Source organism: Dermacentor albipictus, unplaced genomic scaffold, assembly GCF_038994185.2.
Source record: "Dermacentor albipictus isolate Rhodes 1998 colony unplaced genomic scaffold, USDA_Dalb.pri_finalv2 scaffold_16, whole genome shotgun sequence".
In the NCBI taxonomy this organism is placed as follows: domain Eukaryota; kingdom Metazoa; phylum Arthropoda; class Arachnida; order Ixodida; family Ixodidae; genus Dermacentor; species Dermacentor albipictus.
This window is the reverse complement of record NW_027225570.1, coordinates 5,950,541-5,970,342: the sequence shown is the minus strand read 5'-3', so window position 1 is coordinate 5,970,342 and position 19,802 is coordinate 5,950,541. Positions and strand designations below refer to the sequence as shown.

At 47.9% G+C, this 19,802-nt stretch overlaps 1 protein-coding gene and 1 non-coding gene across 5 annotated transcripts in view; one reads left to right on the top strand and one right to left on the bottom strand.

Moving 5' to 3' along the window:
• The window catches only part of LOC135914407 (kelch-like protein 10), a 39,625-nt gene that overhangs the window by 8,634 nt on the left and 11,189 nt on the right, over positions 1–19,802 (top strand). For all 4 annotated transcript variants that reach the window (XM_070528966.1, XM_070528963.1, XM_070528965.1 and 1 more), the window contains exons 6-10: positions 4–82; positions 5,510–5,709; positions 7,749–7,917; positions 9,169–9,323; positions 13,369–13,553. In XM_070528966.1, coding sequence (XP_070385067.1) covers positions 4–82; positions 5,510–5,709; positions 7,749–7,917; positions 9,169–9,323; positions 13,369–13,553 — 788 coding nt within the window. The remainder of the gene's footprint in view (positions 1–3; positions 83–5,509; positions 5,710–7,748; positions 7,918–9,168; positions 9,324–13,368; positions 13,554–19,802) is intronic.
• On the bottom strand, positions 11,651–11,723 carry TRNAS-UGA (transfer RNA serine (anticodon UGA)). Its single transcript has one exon. It is a non-coding gene; the product is annotated as a tRNA-Ser (tRNA).

Below are 19,802 nucleotides of genomic sequence, written 5' to 3'. Positions count from 1 at the left end.
CAGGGACTTTGAGAAAGTCATCACCAACCCACAAGTCCAGGGTGACGAAGACAGCCTGAAGGTGCTGAGCGTGATTCACCAGGTCAGGCGCTGTGCTTTTTTTTTTTGTGTGTGTGTGTACACAGTGGGCGCTCGATGGATTGATTTGTGGTTGAACAACACATCACTGTCCGCGATTGCATTGAGCATGCAGTTGGCGAAGTGCTTATCGCGGCGTTAAGATTGAGAGTTAATTAATATTAGTAAGATTAAGAGTTAAGGCGTGCTCGGGGCTCGGCCAGCAGAAATAAATTATGTGTTACAGCGTATACATGAACCATTATCGGCAGCAGGATAATTACAGATTAGGAAAAGCTACGAATGGCCTTCGCGCGAAATGAGAAGTTAATGCATGCGCTGTCAAAGGGATGTTGGCGCACGCTGCGTTGACAATGTAGTCGAGCTCTTTTAGACCGCGTTTACGGGCGCTATATGCAGACTCCGCGCTAGTATTTCGCATAACCCGCGAGATCCATAAAGCCGCCAGGCGTCGTTACGAACACGTCTACTTATACTACAGGTGATCAAAGTGTTTACATTTATAGAGTTTCCGTGGTTCCTGTGACGCGTTCACAAAATTTAGAAAGAAAAGTGACACTCCTCGTGCTTAACGCAGCATATAAATAAAGCAAAAAAAATGGCTGTGGCTTAGCTAAGGTTACGCCCAGGATGCGAAGCATACTAGCCTTTATTTTAACGCTACAGCGTTAAGGAGCTCGTGTCGCAGAAAAGCCGGTGTCGTCGGTGTCGGTGTCTGCGGCGTTGCACTTCATGAATAAATCGTTGTCGCGCCGAACGCTGCGTTGCTCGACGCTCACCACGTCCGATGCGGGGGGCGACGCCGCGAGCGACGGCGCGAGTTGGAGCCCCGTTTCTCCTCTGTCGTGACGTGACGGTGTCACGTGGTATTGAAGGCGACACCGCCGCGCCTGAGGAGCTGGGTTGAGCCTAGTAATATGCTTCGCATAAAAGAATATAGATGAAGCCAGATAGACTGATCATCAGCGAGCTATGCCTCCATCCATGTTTCCCAGAAAACTTGCCTTCTCGGGAAGTTGGTCGTGTCCACAGAAGGCCGCATCGTCTGCGTGGTCCTGCGGCTGCTGCGTAGGTGCGAGCAGAAGAGCTGGTATAGCCATCTTGCGACGTTACGTTAAACCCCGGCGCATAAAACTATTATTGCAGTGACGGTCTATCTGCTACTAACTTGCTCGTGTAAAGGCGCCGGAAACTGCATAATTACAAACGTATAATAGCCTTCTTCTTTTCTCCTTACTAGAACATCGTGAAACTGCGGATCCCATGCTCATTTATAGATCTTATCAAGCTTTCTGCTACTCTTTCGCAAATGTTAAAGCAAATGTCATGCAGACGTGTCGCTAATCGTGAGAAAGCTCGTACGAAATGACGCAAACGCAATGTAATTTTACGCTAGTGACGCAGATGCGATGCAGTGTTTGTTTATTGAGGCACACACACAGTGGCTCACGCTCTTCCTGTGACGTTCGCCAGTAACGTGGAAAAAATGCTCAGTAACCCATGCCCCCATTTTCGCATACCCGGATGCTCGAGTTGTTATGCTCGGACACATAACCACTGCAGCATACCTATAGTGGTCCATGTTTCTGATGGCTTGTGGTTGAGCAACTCATCGCATAAGGTTGCTAATGCGCTGCCGACGATGTTTACCGTGTTCCGATATTCTATAAATAGCAGTGAGTACACTGGCACACAAAAATATCTCCGTTGACTCAGTTGCTTTCCAACAGAATGTTTCACCTTCCCAGTGGACGCACTACAGTTAACAGAACGAGTTCGTATACGGACGTAGACGGCAGTCAAGACGTTAGTAGCGGAGCCTTGGGACGCTTTGTCGATGCACAATGAGTTAGAAACATTTCTGTGTTACATGCGTGTTCTATTCGAAGGAAATAAAAAACAAGAAAATGCACCTTAGCGTAGCTGCCGATGCTCTGCAGAACACCTGTAAAATATGATTGGTCACTTCAATAATGACTGTGGGCCCACACTGGTTAAACCCTTCACCACTCGATGGTGCCACCAACGCTACAGCTTGCATCTACATCTCCCGTAACCCTGCATGCTGTGAGAAGTACACGCACAAAGTCTAGCTGTATAATGTTCCTCGAGTATTGTTTTAGCGCTTGTCTCCTTTCCGTCAAACGGGGCACGTTCTGCTAACCGGGCGCCTGCTTAATACGTCCATCTACATCTCCCGTAACCCTGCATGCTGTGAGAAGTACACGCACAAAGTCTAGCTGTATAACGTTCCTCGAGTATTGTTTTAGCGCTTGTCTCCTTTCCGCCAAACGGGGCACGTTCTGCTAACCGGGCGCCTGCTTAATACGTGCATCTACTTCTCCCGTAACCCTGCATGCTGTGAGAAGTACACGCACAAAGTCTAGCTGTATAATGTTCCTCGAGTATTGTTTTAGCGCTTGTCTCCTTTCCGCCAAACGGGGCACGTTCTGCTAACCGGGCGCCTGCTTAATACGTGCATCTACATCTTCCGTAACCCTGCATGCTGTGAGAAGTACACGCACAAAGTCTAGCTGTATAATGTTCCTCGAGTATTGTTTTAGCGCTTGTCTCCTTTCCGTCAAACGGGGCACGTTCTGCTAACCGGGCGCCTGCTTAATACGTCCATCTACATCTCCCGTAACCCTGCATGCTGTGAGAAGTACACGCACAAAGTCTAGCTGTATAACGTTCCTCGAGTATTGTTTTAGCGCTTGTCTCCTTTCCGCCAAACGGGGCACGTTCTGCTAACCGGGCGCCTGCTTAATACGTCCATCTACATCTCCCGTAACCCTGCATGCTGGGAGAAGTACACGCACAAAGTCTAGCTGTATAATGTTCCTCGAGTATTGTTTTAGCGCTTGTCTCCTTTCCGCCAAACGGGGCACGTACTGCTAACCGGGCGCCTGCTTAAAACGTGCATCTACATCTCCCGTAACCCTGCATGCTGTGAGAAGTACACGCACAAAGTCTAGCTGTATAATGTTCCTCGAGTATTGTTTTAGCGCTTGTCTCCTTTCCGCCAAACGGGGCACGTTCTGCTAACCGGGCGCCTGCTTAATACGTGCATCTACATCTCCCGTAACCCTGCATGCTGTGAGAAGTACACGCACAAAGTCTAGCTGTATAATGTTCCTCGAGTATTGTTTTAGCGCTTGTCTCCTTTCCGCCAAACGGGGCACGTTCTGCTAACCGGGCGCCTGCTTAATACGTGCATCTACATCTCCCGTAACCCTGCATGCTGTGAGAAGTACACGCACAAAGTCTAGCTGTATAATGTTCCTCGAGTATTGTTTTAGCGCTTGTCTCCTTTCCGCCAAACGGGGCACGTACTGCTAACCGGGCGCCTGCTTAAAGCGTGCATCTACATCTCCCGTAACCCTGCATGCTGTGAGAAGTACACGCACAAAGTCTAGCTGTATAATGTTCCTCGAGTATTGTTTTAGCGCTTGTCTCCTTTCCGCCAAACGGGGCACGTTCTGCTAACCGGGCGCCTGCTTAAAACGTGCATCTACATCTCCCGTAACCCTGCATGCTGTGAGAACTACACGCACAAAGTCTAGCTGTATAATGTTCCTCGAGTATTGTTTTAGCGCTTGTCTCCTTTCCGCCAAACGGGGCACGTACTGCTAACCGGGCGCCTGCTTAATACGTCCATCTACATCTCCCGTAACCCTGCATGCTGGGAGAAGTAGACGCACAAAGTCTAGCTGTATAATGTTCCTCGAGTATTGTTTTAGCGCTTGTCTCCTTTCCGCCAAACGGGGCACGTACTGCTAACCGGGCGCCTGCTTAAAACGTGCATCTACATCTCCCGTAACCCTGCATGCTGTGAGAACTACACGCACAAAGTCTAGCTGTATAATGTTCCTTGAGTATTGTTTTAGCGCTTGTCTCCTTTCCGCCAAACGGGGCACGTTCTGCTAACCGGGCGCCTGCTTAATACGTGCATCTACATCTCCCGTAACCCTGCATGCTGTGAGAAGTACACGCACAAAGTCTAGCTGTATAATGTTCCTCGAGTATTGTTTTAGCGCTTGTCTCCTTTCCGCCAAACGGGGCACGTTCTGCTAACCGGGCGCCTGCTTAATACGTGCATCTACATCTCCCGTAACCCTGCATGCTGTGAGAAGTACACGCACAAAGTCTAGCTGTATAATGTTCCTCGAGTATTGTTTTAGCGCTTGTCTCCTTTCCGCCAAACGGGGCACGTTCTGCTAACCGGGCGCCTGCTTAATACGTGCATCTACATCTCCCGTAACCCTGCATGCTGTGAGAACTACACGCACAAAGTCTAGCTGTATAATGTTCCTCGAGTATTGTTTTAGCGCTTGTCTCCTTTCCGCCAAACGGGGCACGTTCTGCTAACCGGGCGCCTGCTTAATACGTGCATCTACATCTCCCGTAACCCTGCATGCTGTGAGAAGTACACGCACAAAGTCTAGCTGTATAATGTTCGTCGAGTATTGTTTTAGCGCTTGTCTCCTTTCCGCCAAACTGGCACGCTCTGTTAACCGGGCGCCAGCTTAATACGTGCATCTACATCTCCCGTAACCCTGCATGCTGTGAGAACTACACGCACAAAGTCTAGCTGTATAATGTTCCTCGAGCATTGTTTTCGCGCTTGTCTCCTTTCCGTCAAACGGGGCACGTTCTGCTAACCGGGCGCCTGCCTAATACGTGCATCTACATCTCCCGTAACCCTGCATGCTGCGAGAAGTACACGCACAAAGTCTAGCTGTATAATGTTCCTCGAGTATTGTTTTAGCGCTTGTCTCCTTTCCGCCAAACGGGGCACGTTCTGCTAACCGGGCGCCTGCTTAATACGTGCATCTACATCTCCCGTAACCCTGCATGCTGTGAGAACTACACGCACAAAGTCTAGCTGTATAATGTTCCTCGAGCATTGTTTTCGCGCTTGTCTCCTTTCCGTCAAACGGGGCACGTTCTGCTAACCGGGCGCCTGCTTAATACGTGTATCTACATCTCCCGTAACCCTGCATGCTGTGAGAAGTACACGCACAAAGTCTAGCTGTATAATGTTCCTCGAGTATTGTTTTAGCGCTTGTCTCCTTTCCGTCAAACGGGGCACGTTCTGCTAACCGGGCGCCTGCTTAATACGTGCATCTACATCTCCCGTAACCCTGCATGCTGTGAGAAGTACACGCACAAAGTCTAGCTGTATAACGTTCCTCGAGTATTGTTTTAGCGCTTGTCTCCTTTCCGCCAAACGGGGCACGTTCTGCTAACCGGGCGCCTGCTTAATGCGTGCATCTACATCTCCCGTAACCCTGCATGCTGTGAGAAGTACACGCACAAAGTCTAGCTGTATAATGTTCGTCGAGTATTGTTTTAGCGCTTGTCTCCTTTCCGCCAAACCGGCACGCTCTGTTAACCGGGCGCCAGCTTAATACGTGTGTTCTTCATGCAGACGCTGTCCCAGCCGTCCATGGCCACTGGCAGAGTTGCCGGCATCGACCTGTCCCCGAAGCTGTGGCTCACGCCTCGCACGCCCAAGGACATCTTGTTCCTTTTCGGCGGCTGGGCATCAGGCCCTACTACTGACATGCTCACTTACAACTGCCGCGCCACAAAGTGGCGGATGATGGACAAGCAGAACACCATGCCCAGGTAACGCATCCACTCGCTGCCGCACGCATTAAGACATTGTCACAGGTAGTTGTGGCGATAAAAATGTTTTCAGGTTGGGTCAGTAAGGGACCTTGCACAGTCGGCAGGGCAAGAAAACGTGCTAGGAACAGTCGCCACCGGCTAAGACGTCTACATTCATGAAAGCGACCCTGAAATGATTTTGCCGATTTTGTACAAACGTGTTGACTTGTTAGGGTTGACCTTTCTGATAATTAAGTGACGCATTTAAACGCTCCACGTAAAGGGTGTAATTTATTATGAGGTTATAAATGTACATCGCTACCGATTGCAGCACGCCACTCCCCTGAGTTTTTAGTTGCCCCTGACCAAGTGATGTGAGGTGACCATGTGACGCCAGTAGGGCGAGGTATTTGATTGGCTACCCAGGGCACGTCATCGATAATTTTTTTTTTCAACTTTATGGTGAACAAGTGTTGTCCGTAACAGTTGGAACATTAGTTGATTTGTTTCTATAAAGAAGAAAGTAACGGAAAGAGAATGTGCAAGGACAATTTATCGCTACACTCAAGCGTTTCGAGCACACAGCAAGTGTCGTCTGCTTGCGTTACAACGTCCTCGGTCTTGACGCGAGGTTCGCGGTTTGTGTTAATGGAACAGCCACGATTTCTCGAGCACATGCTAGTTGGCGCTACAATACCGGACCGCAAGAAAGAGATGCTGCATGAAATCGCGAAGACATAACCTTGCTGTTGCGAGCATTTTTTTTAACAAGGTAGGGGCGTGCACGAAGCGGCAGCCTTTCAGGCCAGCCGGAAGTAGTATTCAATTTAGTGCTTAAATGCTGGAAGCCGCCATTTGTGGATTGGTCTCGTGCTCGTTTGTTTCGTCCATAATAAATGGCACCACGACATCTTCTGCTGCGATGTTGGCAAAAAAAAGAAAAGGGTGGGGGGGTGGGGGCGCAAATTCTCTCCTTGACTGAGCGTCGGCACCGCCTGCCATTGTTAGGGTTAAGCTCACTTCCGGTATTGTGGCTATCTTATACTTCCTTACATTCCTTACACTGGCTGGCGCCAGCGTTGCGTGTGACGGTGCGATAGTGCTTCAGCGTTACGTCCCATTATGAAATGATTTATCATTATCTTTTATAAAATCTTGAGTATGGGCAGCGATTGTGCTTGCTAATTATTCACTGCCCTATCAAGCTAGCAGAGGACTGCGTACGCGAAATAACATTACATTGATTGTAGTTTTGTACTTTCGATTGTAATACCTTCGTGGGAATATGTGATAATTTGCACTTATCGCGTGCTTGTAGCGATAATTCTGAGGTTCAAGGCACTTCCGGTATTGTAGCTATCTCATACTTCCTTACACTGTCTGGCTCCAGCGTGTCGCAAAGATGACGTCACGAAAGAGTATCTTGTGTGTTACCTTCGCCTTGTGTCTCGTTCGTTGTGCGCGGTGCAGTTTCATAATGAAGAGTATTTGTATGTTGTGATATGCTATTTCTAATGCGTTCTGTGGAAGCCAGTTTGTAAATTAGGAATTCTTAAGTAAGGTTGCAAAATATCCCTTGGGATCCGGTACCACAGCGGTGGTGCCTGTTTCTTTTTTTTTTATACGCTCATGCAGCTTTGTGGCCAGTGGCGGAAAGTGTGGAGTATGCAAAAGACGTGCTGCCACATACAATACTGCTTGTGAACTGCTTTTCATGCTATCCTTCTGGGTTGACTACGTAGGGGAGCTCTAGTGACAAACGGCCTATACCACGCAGATTACGTTACGAACATGTTTGCACAGCGCAAAGACGAGGACTGGAAGAAGAACACAACACAACACTTCCTTCGGTCCTCGTCTTTTGCGCTGCGCAAACATGTCGACATTGAATCACCAACTCGCCCAAGCTTCCCCATTATCACGTTATGAAGCTTCAGTGCAGGATAGCCAGATTTAGGAAATTGATTGAACGGTACGCAGAGGAGAAATGACCACATTTATGACCAATGACCAATGACCGTCGCAAATGACCACATTTGCGGCGACGTCCACCGCAGGGCGTACCACGGCGCCGCAGTGGTCAACCGGTGTATCTACTTCGTGGGCGGCTTCGATGGCCGCGACTGCTACCACTCGGTCGTCTGCTTCGACGTCTCTCTGGGCAGATGGAGCACCAAGGCGAACATGACGTATGCGCGCTGCTACGTCAGCGTCGCTGTTCTTCAGGCAAGTTGCATCGATCTCGAGCAGCCACTTTACCATTACTGCTAAGCACTAAGTTTAAAGAGTTTATCTGCGCATACCAGGTGTTTCTTTCCGTGCGTTTTTCTTTATTTTTTTTTGCTTTTGCGGATATCGTCGGTATGGGCACACTGCAGTAGAGAAGTCACGTATGCTTAGTTTAAATCCGACGGCTATAGCACCACTCTCCATATATCCATCCTCAATATCTCTGCTAAAGAATGCCTCCTCGTTCCAGGGGAGGTCGTTTCGAACTATATCAGTAGCGCATTTTAAGGTCACACGTTTTGAAAGCGGTGTGTAATTCTTAGGGTTATTGCTGAGTAGATATTACATGAATATTCCTCGGCTTCAATTGAAATTTAGTTTCGTTGGCATATTTTGGTTTATTAGAGAAATTATTGCAGAATTTTTCTTGCTGCTAATTTCCGCCCATCCATGTAGCCCATATCAGCAAAAATGACGGGGATATGATGTGGGTGTCTCTTTTTCAAGTGTTCCACATAAAAGAGACACCAGGTGTATTGCTTATGCGCATATACGAGTATAATACCGGAACATAAGAAAGGTATACGGTAACATCATTGCTCGCAGTAACATTCAAAGCCCCTAAGCACGCGTTTCCGCCGAAAGCTGTGGTGTCGCGTGGCTGGAAGGGCTTCCAGAGCGCAAAATTTGGCCTGCTTGCATTGGTTATGCGTAGTATCTGATAACCGCGTCTTGTGCCTAGTTGACTTACTACGTGGCCCTTGCTTTCAAAAGGACATTCCACATCCGATGCCATCATTGCTATGGCTCTTAGTAGCGCCGGCTAACTTTATACCAGGGCTAATCCTACACACATATACGAAAATACCAGAGAAAGTGGACGGGAGAGGATGGCCGCCGCAGTCGCTTAAATGATAAAGCGCTGCGCGAAAACAGCAAAATAAAGAAAGCAAGTACAGCTCACCGAAAATGGCGTATAGCCCAGGCTCAACCTTACCCGAGCCCTATATATGGTTGCTCGCTATTTTAGGCGCACGTAGTGTATGTTGTGGCAGTGCACATAGCTATAGGCTCCCTGTCGTCTGCTACGGGGAAAGATGAACGGCGTTAATTCGATATATGCGTGTGCTTGCTAGCCTTGTACGGGTTTGCCTCAACTTCATTGGTGGCAACTCAGTTTTTTTTTATCAGACATGGCTCGAGTGAGGTTACGCAGCAGTTCTTTAAATGGGCGTCGTGTTGTCGCAGGGCTACATCTACGCCATGGGCGGTTTGCACGGCCGCTTGCGCACCAATACGGTGGAGCGGTATGACGTCAACAAAAACGTGTGGTCCATGGTGGCCGGCATGAACGAGATTCGGAGTGACGCCGGCGCCGCGGCAGCATGCGGACGCATCTACATGTGAGTTCGTTTTCGGATTCACCGATTTACGAAGCGCTCATAAGGACAGAATAGAGCCTCGCGATGGGAAAGCTTCAGTGAACCGACTTGTTCAGTGAATCTGGCCTGCATGCATTCAGACTTTCGACTCGAAGCTCTTCATGGCATACAGTTTCTCCCGATAATACCTAGAGGGAAATCTGGTGCTGCTGCGCTGTGATATGCATGGGAATGCCAGTATATCGTGACTTCGGATTGGCATCGTTCTCGGAGAGCCAGGCAAGCACCGTTCCGTCTGTCACAACGATTAAGTTTCTACTAAAACAGCACGTAAAAAGCTGTTTTACCTTGATTATTACACAAAAACATGTTTTGTTTAACTATGAGAACTTGTTATTGCATGTACAATTATATGAAACGTAAGAAGTATCAGCGAGTCGCTAAAGTTAGAGGACAGACGACAAGATTAGCGCTCGCTTTGGAACAGTTTGCTGTCTGTTCTTGCTTTTCTTCGCTTGGTTATGCATTGTAGGTGAGTAACGATGCAATATGCGTAAATGGAAACATTTTATGAAGATTTCACTTTAAAACGCGTTATTTGTGTAGCCATGTCCATGTTTTAGATGAAGCCTCTTACAACACCAGCCAACACAAGCCTTGCAGACACATATACCGTCATTCCCATGACGGCACAGCGTCCATTAGGAAACTCCCATAGACGGTGGCGCAACATTTCCCTCTAGATGTTATAGTGAGAAAGTCATTCTTCCTGGACTCCAAGGACGAGTGCTTCAGCATGATGATGATGATGATTCTACATTTGAGGTCGTATACAGATTCACCGATTAACGGAGCGCTTATAAGGAGATAGTAGAGCCTTGCAATTGGAAAGATTCACTGGATCGACTTGTTCTGTGAATCTGTCCCTGCATTCAGACTTTCGACTCGAAGCTCTTCGTAGACTACAACGACGAATGCTTCACCAATGATGATGACGACTGTGATGATTGCTATTGGTATTATCTTTGAATACGGGTGGCGATAAGGAGATATCCAGCACGACCTAATGAAATTTTACTGTCTGTTGAACTCTGGCGTTCTTCCTATCTCTACTATATATTGCCTATGCCAGTGAAGACCACTGTGTCATTATTTTCTTAGCTGTGTTTTTTCTTCTTCTTTTTTCGCCAAGATTTCACCTCTTAGAAGTTAATACTCGCTTCAGTTTTGAACGCCGTCGCTTGCGCAAGGTGGACTTCCCCTCCAGCTCTGGTTGGGCGGATACCATTGTTATGTCATAGATATTTTAGATATTTACAGACGTCCTGGGAGTTATTTTTCATGAGCGTGTGCTAAGGGATCCGCGCACCGAAGTTGTGAGAAACAAGTTTAGCAAGGCATTCAGAATTCCTAGAAGGCGTCAGTCGTTCCTTCCAGTTACCCAGGAATTGATGAACTATAAATCACTTTTCTGTTAGCAATTGCGATATGGCCGCTTTGCGTGGGGTAACAGGCAATTGGCTATCTAAACAAAATTACTCGTGCTTGAAAAGAATGCATTGCGCTCTACTGCAAACGTCGAAGTCAATGTTTATACTTCGCCTTTCTTTCAGAAATACAAACGCCCGCCGAAGTTGCTTAGTGGCTATGGTGTTGGCTGCTAAGCACGAGGTCGCGGGATCGAATCCCGGCTGTACGGCGGCCGCATTTCGATTTGGGCGAAATGCGAGAACACCTGCGTACTTAGATTTAGGTGCATGTTAAAAAACCCCAGGTGGTCCACATTTCCGGAGTCCACCACTACGGCGTGCCTCATTATCAGGAAGTGGTTTTGGCAGGTAAAACCCCATAATCTAATCTAAGAAATTTAAACTGATTTGATCGTATCTACGAATACTTTTTGATAATTGCTCATAAGGCTGAAGTTAACAAAAGTTATGAAAATCTTAGCCGTAAGGCACGCCTAGAGCGAAACGCCTCATCCCGATCCACAGTGAGTACTGGAACATTCCGATGTGCCGAACAAACAATGGTTTCCAAATATCAAAATTCGCACTTCAGCATACACTTAACGAACGTAATGTTACATCCGAGCAATTAACCCTTATTTCGCGAAATGACAGATTTAATATGTTGTTTGATAGTATGTTGGAAATACATTCTTCTGTGTTAGCTAATACCAGCAAAACGTTCATTTGTGTATTTTGTTTTTCTCGTGCTATTTTTTATATAATAAGAAGCCAACAAACAGTGACACTAAGGACAGCATAGGGGAAATTACTTGCACTTAACAAATGAAGTAAAGAAACGATAAATTAATCGAAATGAAAGTGGATGAAAAAACAACTTGCCGCAGATGGGGAATGATCCCACAACCTTCGCATTTCACATGCGATGCTCTACCAATTGAGCTACCGCGGCGCCGTTTCCCCGTCCATTTTCTTGGGTATTTATGTTTCCTAGCAGAACCCTGGGAGTGTTAGCCAGCGCCACCACTCCCAGACCTTGGCGGCGGATGTCAAACATCCTTTCTGCTGCAGGCATCACGAGAACGGGATTTTTTTGGGTGAAGGCAACCGGTCAATAAACCCGCACATGCTACCTGAAGGCATCAATGTTGCCGGAATCGAGACCCTCGATATGTAATAAACGAGAAAAAAGGGGGATCGTTCCCCACCTGCCGCAAGTTCTACGAGGACACGACAAACTGAACCAGAGGTCAAGGGAGAGGAGCTATGGTCCCGTGGCTAGCGTTGCTAACTTGCTGCTGTGATTAAAATCTCGTGCTCGAAGTGCAGTCAGTACTGAATTATTACTGGGAGGAGTTTCGGAAAGCGACTAACCTGATGCGCTCAGAAAATCTTCAAACAAAGTAGTACAGGTAGACATCCTTCGAAGCTCGGAAGGTTACGAGCAAAATCTGTTCCGAAAAATCTCCAAGGAATACACGGGAAAGCATGTGCTTGGCTATAGGTAGTTAAGCAGCTGGACTTGATAAACACGACCGGGAAGCTAACCAGTATCGGTATCAAGGTAGCGTCGGGGTCAGTGGCATAGAAAGGCGTGTTTAAGTCGGGCATACAGGAACAGTATTTCGGGGGTGGGCACAATTGTAAGGAAGCCGGCTGTAGTGCGAAATCGAACAGCTAAGGAAAGACATCACAAGAAAAAACTCGGTGCCCTCCCACTCTGTGAAGAAGGATGACTAGCGAAGCCGTGCTTGTTGCGCCCCTTAATGGCGAACTGCACCTTCGCTGCGGGTCGGCCCGGCATTTCACTGCCTTCGGGATTGGCCCACGTATGGGGAGTGCTTAACGCCTCCGTCACCTCCGGCTTGGGTCGGCCCGGTATTGCACAATCATCGGGGTTTCTTTTTCTACACGCGGACACGATAGTGGGGAACGTAGCCCTTAACTGCTTCGCTGTAAAAATGCTTTATGATGGGTTAAAAGGCGGGACCTTACTCTGTTACGCAAGAAACAAACTACAAGAAAAATATTTTATAAGGGTTCAAAAGTCAGGGACCTACTCTGTTAAGTCGCCATGGTGTTTAGAGAGAGATAAATTAGAAGGAAATGTTGAAGTGAAGAAGATTCATGCGCAGCGCGTGCAAATAGCGCAGAAACAATGGGACCGTCTCGGGTCAAGCGATACAATATCCATCCAGATACCAATGTGAATCTCATCACCCGGCCCGAGGTTGTGAGTTTCAACGACGGGTAACGGAAATTCGATTTCATTTATTTGCTTGCAGTGTCGAGATGTAGACATGCCGTGAAGACCTTGAGGGCATGGTGGGAAGATAGGGCAGCACGAAAGGCGACAGAACACGCATTTAAACTTATGCGGAATCTTCAATTCAACGTTCCGTCTTCGTTTGATATAATTGACTTTATTTTATTTCAGCGTTCTAAACTAGTATCACGCACTAAGGTTCCTTCGGCAGATTTCTTGGGTAGTGCACGCTGGACAGGACCAACTTGAGGCTCCAATAATTAAGTGGACTGCGTCCCTACAGCGTATACCCAACTGTGCTGATGACGATTACGATGATTCTCCCGCGCAGTGTGGGCGGCTACAGTGGCATGCAATATCTGGACTCCGTGGAGTGTTACGACCCGTCGACCGACGCCTGGACCCGGGTGCTCACAATGACCTCACCGCGTAGTGGCCTCAAGGCGGTTGCCCACAAGGACATTATATACATCATCGGCGGAAGCACTAACGGCGGCTTCGCGCAACTCTCGTCCAGTACGCCTCTATTCGCTTGTCAACACTCTAAACATGGTGCCGCGAGGTAGTGTGAGTAATAAATAAAGGGGCTCTGAACCACTTTTTATCGAAGCGGAGAAAGGCATTTGAAGTGTATAGAGGCTATTTCATAAATGCTTTGCCGCAAAAAGTACTTCAATGCATTCAGCAGAAGCGGCACTCAAACGCGGCCTCCGCTGTGCTCCCGTTCCTTCTTCAGTTCCTTGCAGTGCGAAGCCTACAGCGCAGTGGAGCGTGCCCGCAACACTCCACCTTCGAATTTCGCTTTGAATGTTACCGCAGACGCAATGACTTTCGCCTTTGGTGCCTACGGCGCGCTAAGCGTAAGCCAAGCGCGGTTGTCCTCAGCGAGCCGCAGTGCGCTTAGCCAGTGGACTCGTGGCTGGACCCCGCGGCGGCCGCGGCATCTACGCCATGGCTGCTCATGACGTCAGCTATCGGCCAATGGGGAACCAGCGCTGGATAGGCGGCGCGTCAAAAAGAGTGCGTTGCACGCCGCCCTGGCGACGAAACGCGGCATATTCCAGCCGCTCGACCAGACGACACGTCCGCGGCCGTTTTATAGTTCGTATGTTTCCGTTTTCGCGCCTCTTCAAGTGGACAGTTTTCGTAAGGAAGCTAGCGCCATCAAGTGAAGAAGTGACGAAAGAAGCTTTTTAAGCTTTATATATTTTTCACAGGATGTCACGGCGAGCACGTGTGTTTATTTAACGGTTGCGCCGTGTGCCGTTGACATGCTTGTGTGGCAGCCTGCCTCGCAAATCTAGCAGCTATGGCGCCGGTCGTGCTGCGCTGTGGTTTCGGAACTATTAGTTGGCCTGAAGACATTCCATACTTCTCTGGCTAGACATAAAACATTCTGATGTTACTTCGCCACAGCAGTCAATACAGAAGAAAACTTTATCGCACCAGCTGACTAGCGCAAGCAAGGTTTGAATGTTCCGCTTCTTGGTCCGTAACAACCCTGGCTACATTTAGCACTAATTACATAAACTTACCTGATGCATCTCAGCGCCGAGTCCTCATCCGCATGCGCATGTTTAAAAACACATAGGCGGCTTAGTCGCGCGTGTGCTCGCAGTATGCGCACACAACTCGTATTACAAGGCAGCTTCCCTCCCACATAATTCATAGCAATGATTGGATAATATTTACCTTTCGTATCGTTCGTTTGGTGCAGTGGCATGGGAAGGGGCTTGGCGGTGGTACTGCGAAGGAAAAATGGTTGGTACATATATGCCAGATGGTGCATGCTATTCCATATTTTATTTACGACGAAATGCGGACTGCAGATTCTGCTGTTTGGTACTGGCTGCCACGGCTGACCGTCTTCACTATCGAATAAACCAAGCACACACGCTATATTCGATTTAGAAACCAACCAGACACCGCTTGACAGGGCGACAAGACGGGAACTTACTTCGCTCGCCTGACTGCTTGGATCCAACGCCGCCTCCGTTTTTGTTCCTAGGGTTTAGATGGAAAGACGCAGGCAGGACGATACATCCTCCCTCATCCCGACGTAGTTGTGGCACTTGTATGCGCAATAGTGTCATCGGCGTCCTTTTGTTTTCCTTCGACTTTCAGCGCACGCAACGCCACGACACCACTACCAGTAGCAATTTTCGCCCGCGGAAGCGGCTGCATTGTGCACGTTCTGACCGCCAGGGCGGCGCTGCAGGCGTCGTGAAAACTCCAGCGCTGGTTCCCCATAGCAGCAGTCTAAGGTAAAGGCGATATAGTGCGTCTAGAAGAGAGTGAGGACAAGGCATCCTGTTGGAAAGAGAGCGTTTGAGACAAAGGTAACTTGGCGATCCGCTTGCGAGCTCCACGCAGCACGTACGACAGAAAAATTTGGCTTAGATGTTCAACGCAGCGCAAGATACACGCGGACTATGCTGTTTCACCAAACCCGAGGGGTGGTTCAGGGCCCCTTTAAAATGTACAGTGGGTGACCTCTTTTCTAGGCCTCGTACTGTTTTAGGCTTCATTATTTGCATTTTTGGGGGGCAAGTATTAGCACACTTACGGCCAAACTACACGTATACGCTTGCCTGCACGCTTGCGATCGCGCCCCTACGCATGCGCGAATGGTGCAAAGCGCGAGCATGGATATCGCCCCCGGACATATATCGGTGCTGCCGCACAAAATTGCTAAACGAGGTCCACCAAGACGAAAATAGTGAGCCAAGTGGGCTCTTCCCTCGAAGGTTCAAACCGCCATTCCTCGCGAGGCTAGGCAAACGTAAGGCGCGCAGGCGGCAACTTTCGCGCGCCGGCAAGGCTACAGGTATATTTGGCTTTTAACGCGATAGCGTTAAGGAGCTCGTGTCGCAGAAAAGCCGGTGTCGTTGGCATCGGCATCCGCGGCGTTGACCATGAGCGATAAATCACGGCAGGCACTTCATAAATAAAAAGCAACTTCCAAGATGGGCTGGGTGGGAATCGAACCAGGGTCTCCGGAGTGAGAGACGGAGACGCTACCACTCAGCCACGAGTTTTTTTTCTTTATAGCCTGTTTTGCACTTCTATATCAAACAACAAATGAAATTTAGAAAACAAGACAAATTTGCAAGTTTTCAGCACCAAGTGTTAGCCTGATAGGGCTGACTATTTTAGAATTCTTTGAGCGTGGTCAAGGGTTCGACCCTTGACAGCCACGCAGGTACACAATCTTGTGCTTTCTGAATTTCCACAAATCTCGACATGCATTCTCGGAAAAGCATTCGTGCAGGCAGAGCATCCGGATCGCAGTGATACCCCGCCATACGGGCGCGCCATAGACAGTGAAGGCCAACTAGCATAATAAGGTCGAATGGCAGTCCGTCATCGTTTTCTATAGATAAATATCTAATACCCTGTGGATCTAAAGGAAAGTCCTTTTTGATAGTCCTCTGAAGTACATCCCAAAAGAAGACACCCGCCCAACAATCTAGAAATACATGATCTATAGTTTCTGGTTTCTTACAGATCAAGCAATCCGAGCCCCAGGGTAAGAAAAACCCACGATCTTCTAAAAAGGTTTTGACATTCAACGTACCCGTGTGAAGCTTAAAAAAGAAAGACTTGGTCTCTGGCGTTACTTGCATTCCTTTCACCCGCTTAAGCACGTCTTCCCCTTGACCTCCACTGTATATGGCCCTGTACATTGGCACAGGGAGAACTACATCGCATACATCTTTGTACAATGTTTTGCGTTTCACTGAAAAAAGGTACTCATTTGAAAATCTAACGGACAAAAACCGTACACTTAAAATAACTTCTTTAAGAAATCCACAAACAGGACCGCTCATATTGTCTGTGCAGACTACATAGCCAGGTAACGCGCTCCTTAGCCTCACTTGACACACCGTTCGCAAGAAAGGATCGCTTAAGTCGCGGAAAAATAAAAACCGGTTTACTACCTGTCGTATAAAAAGGTGCGTCATTCCCAAACCTCCGTCTTTAACTCGCCTGAACAAATTCGTTCGACTGCATCGTTCCCAATTCGAAGCCCACACAAATATTGCGAATACTCGGTGCAACTTCTGTATATGTACCCTTGAACAATGCAATACCTGCATGACATACCATAATTTTGCGACAAAAAATAGATTGCAGACTGTAGCTCTTGCAAACATGGACAGATGTCCAGCTTTCCACTTGTTCGCTTTTATCTGTGTGTCTCTTGTTTGATCTTGCCAATACTCATCGTTATTTTTGTAATATTCCAGCGGGACGCCTAGATATTTAACGGGTGTCGTCAGCCACTTGACATTGGCGAAAGTGACCGGGGTGGAAGGCCATTCTCCGTGCCAGAAGCCAAGACACTTTCCCCAGTTTACCATGCTTCCAGTTACCTTGCCAAAACCCCTCACTACAGCGATAGCTGCAGCTACACTCTCTTTATCTGTACAACAAACTGCGACGTCATCCGCATACGCCAGAATTTTAACTTCCGATGCATTTAATCTGAAGCCGTGAATGTTGCTGCTTTCAATGATCGCTAGGCACATTGTTTCTATGTATATACTGAACGGAAGGGGACTCAGTGGGCAGCCCTGGCGTACAGAACGCTTTAGGTTAATGGGGGCCCCCACTGACTTGTTAACAATGAATCGCGTAGTGCAGTTCCGGTACGCCAAAGCTACCCCATCTCTAATGATGGATCCGACATTAATGTGGTCTAGGATGTCAAGCAAAATACCATGAGGTACACAATCAAACGCTTTCTCGAGATCGAGCTGTAGAATTGCCACCCCTGCCTGCATAATGTCGCAGCACTCCATCACGCACCGCATCTTATGTATATTAGTCACAATCGAACGCCCCATAATTCCACATGTTTGGTGAGGACCAACCAATTCCTGAATTACTTTCTGTAGCCGCCTTCCTATCACTTTCATCAAGATTTTATAATCACAATTAGTTAATGATATAGGCCTGTATGAGGAAACCAATTTTAACTTCTCTGTCTCTTCCGTCTTTGGTATTAATACAGTATGTGCTTCCCCAAAAGACCGGGGCAGGACATCTAGTTCGTAAGCCTCATTAAAAAGGACTGTAAGCAGATGAGACAATTCTTTTTTGAACGTCTTGTAAAACGAAGCGCTCAGACCGTCAGGCCCTGGGGACTTGCCGAGATTCAGGTTATCTATAGCCTTTTCTACTTCCGTTTGTGATATGGGCGATTCCAACTCTGTTCTGGTGTCATCTTGCAGTCGTGGCATTCTCTCAAGAAATTCTTCTTTAAACCTCTCTGCATTCACAGGTCTAGAAGCAAAAAGCGCTTCGTAATGTCGAGCAAAAGCACGTCCTATGCTGTCATTGTCTGTCATTACTATCCCGTTATCTTCAATGACATCTATATGGTTCCGCCCGGCGCGACTTTTTTCGAGTCCAAGTGCGCGTTTTGTTGGACATTCATCTATAGCCATCGCGTCTACCCTTGCTCTCACTTGCGCTCCGCGATAACGGTTCTCATCATAAAGCTCCAGTTTCTGTTTGATACTACGCAGACCTTCGGCATACACACCTGGCGTTTCGCTTTCAAGCGCTGTTAGCTTTTCAAAAATCATCTTAAGCTCTTTCTCTTGCTTTTTGGCTTCAAACGATAAAATGCTGGATCTTTCTATCGCTTTAATTTTTATCTGTTGTTTAAAAATTTCCCACTGCTCTCCTATTCTTTCCCCACTATCTTCATGGATATTCTTAATTGCACGAATCACAGCTGCATAGGATCAAGGAAAGAGAGCAAGAGTTTTTCATGGGAGCAATGGAAATTGAATTCCAATTTATTTACTCAGCCACGAGTTCGATGCTTGAAAGCGGTACAAACGCGCGTCTAGTGAACGCGGTGTTGCCTTAAAAACGTGCCGTAGAAAGTTATACTGCGGTGTATATCGGTAATTACGAGCCTGTAACTTACAGAAGTCGCATTTACACGATAGCGAAGTACGTTTCCGCTACATTTCTTCTGCGCTTACTGCACACGCAGAGCCATCTTGCGGCAAACACAGAAGACCCCCTCCTCTCAATGTACGGCGCTGCCCCGACAGGTGGCGCGCCATACGCGCATTGGGGTAAAGCCCCTTAAACTTCGTAAAGTAGTGCCACGCTTTGAAGAATGCCGCCTCCTCCTCCAGCGCTCTGGCCGAAGCCGACACCGCGTCGCTATTGGCCTAATGGCATCACGTGGCCCCTTGCGCCGGCTTCGTTTGTTTACAGTCGCGCTTCAGTGCCATCTTTGCTCGAGAAGCGGCGCTTGTTGTCGGCATTCCTTCCGTTCCTGTCCTGTGTTGTTTTGATCTTGTGAACGCCTTGAAGGATGTTTTGTAGCAACTGCGACGTCGCTTCACGTCATTTTCTGTTACCATGACCTGCTGCGCGTTTGGATGCCAATATAGTTTTAGCAAAGGCAAGAATATGTTCGCGATACCGTCCGGTAAGCGCAACGGGTTAAGAAGAAAGACATGGCTTCACCGAATCGGGAGGGAGAACTTCCGACCAGCTTCCTCCGCGCGACTATGTGATGTAAGTTGTGACTCTCTCAGAGTATTGTATGTGCCAGGCTTGCGTATTGTGCTGCGGGCGATAACGTAGTAGATATTGCACAGTTTACTGTCCATGTTGTCATTTGTACGCACGCTTTAACATGATTTTTACGCAACGTCTGCTTTGCTTATATGCGCACTACGTGGTCGTGTTAGTCATATTTGGTGCGCTTAATCGTTTTGAACGCCAACCGGC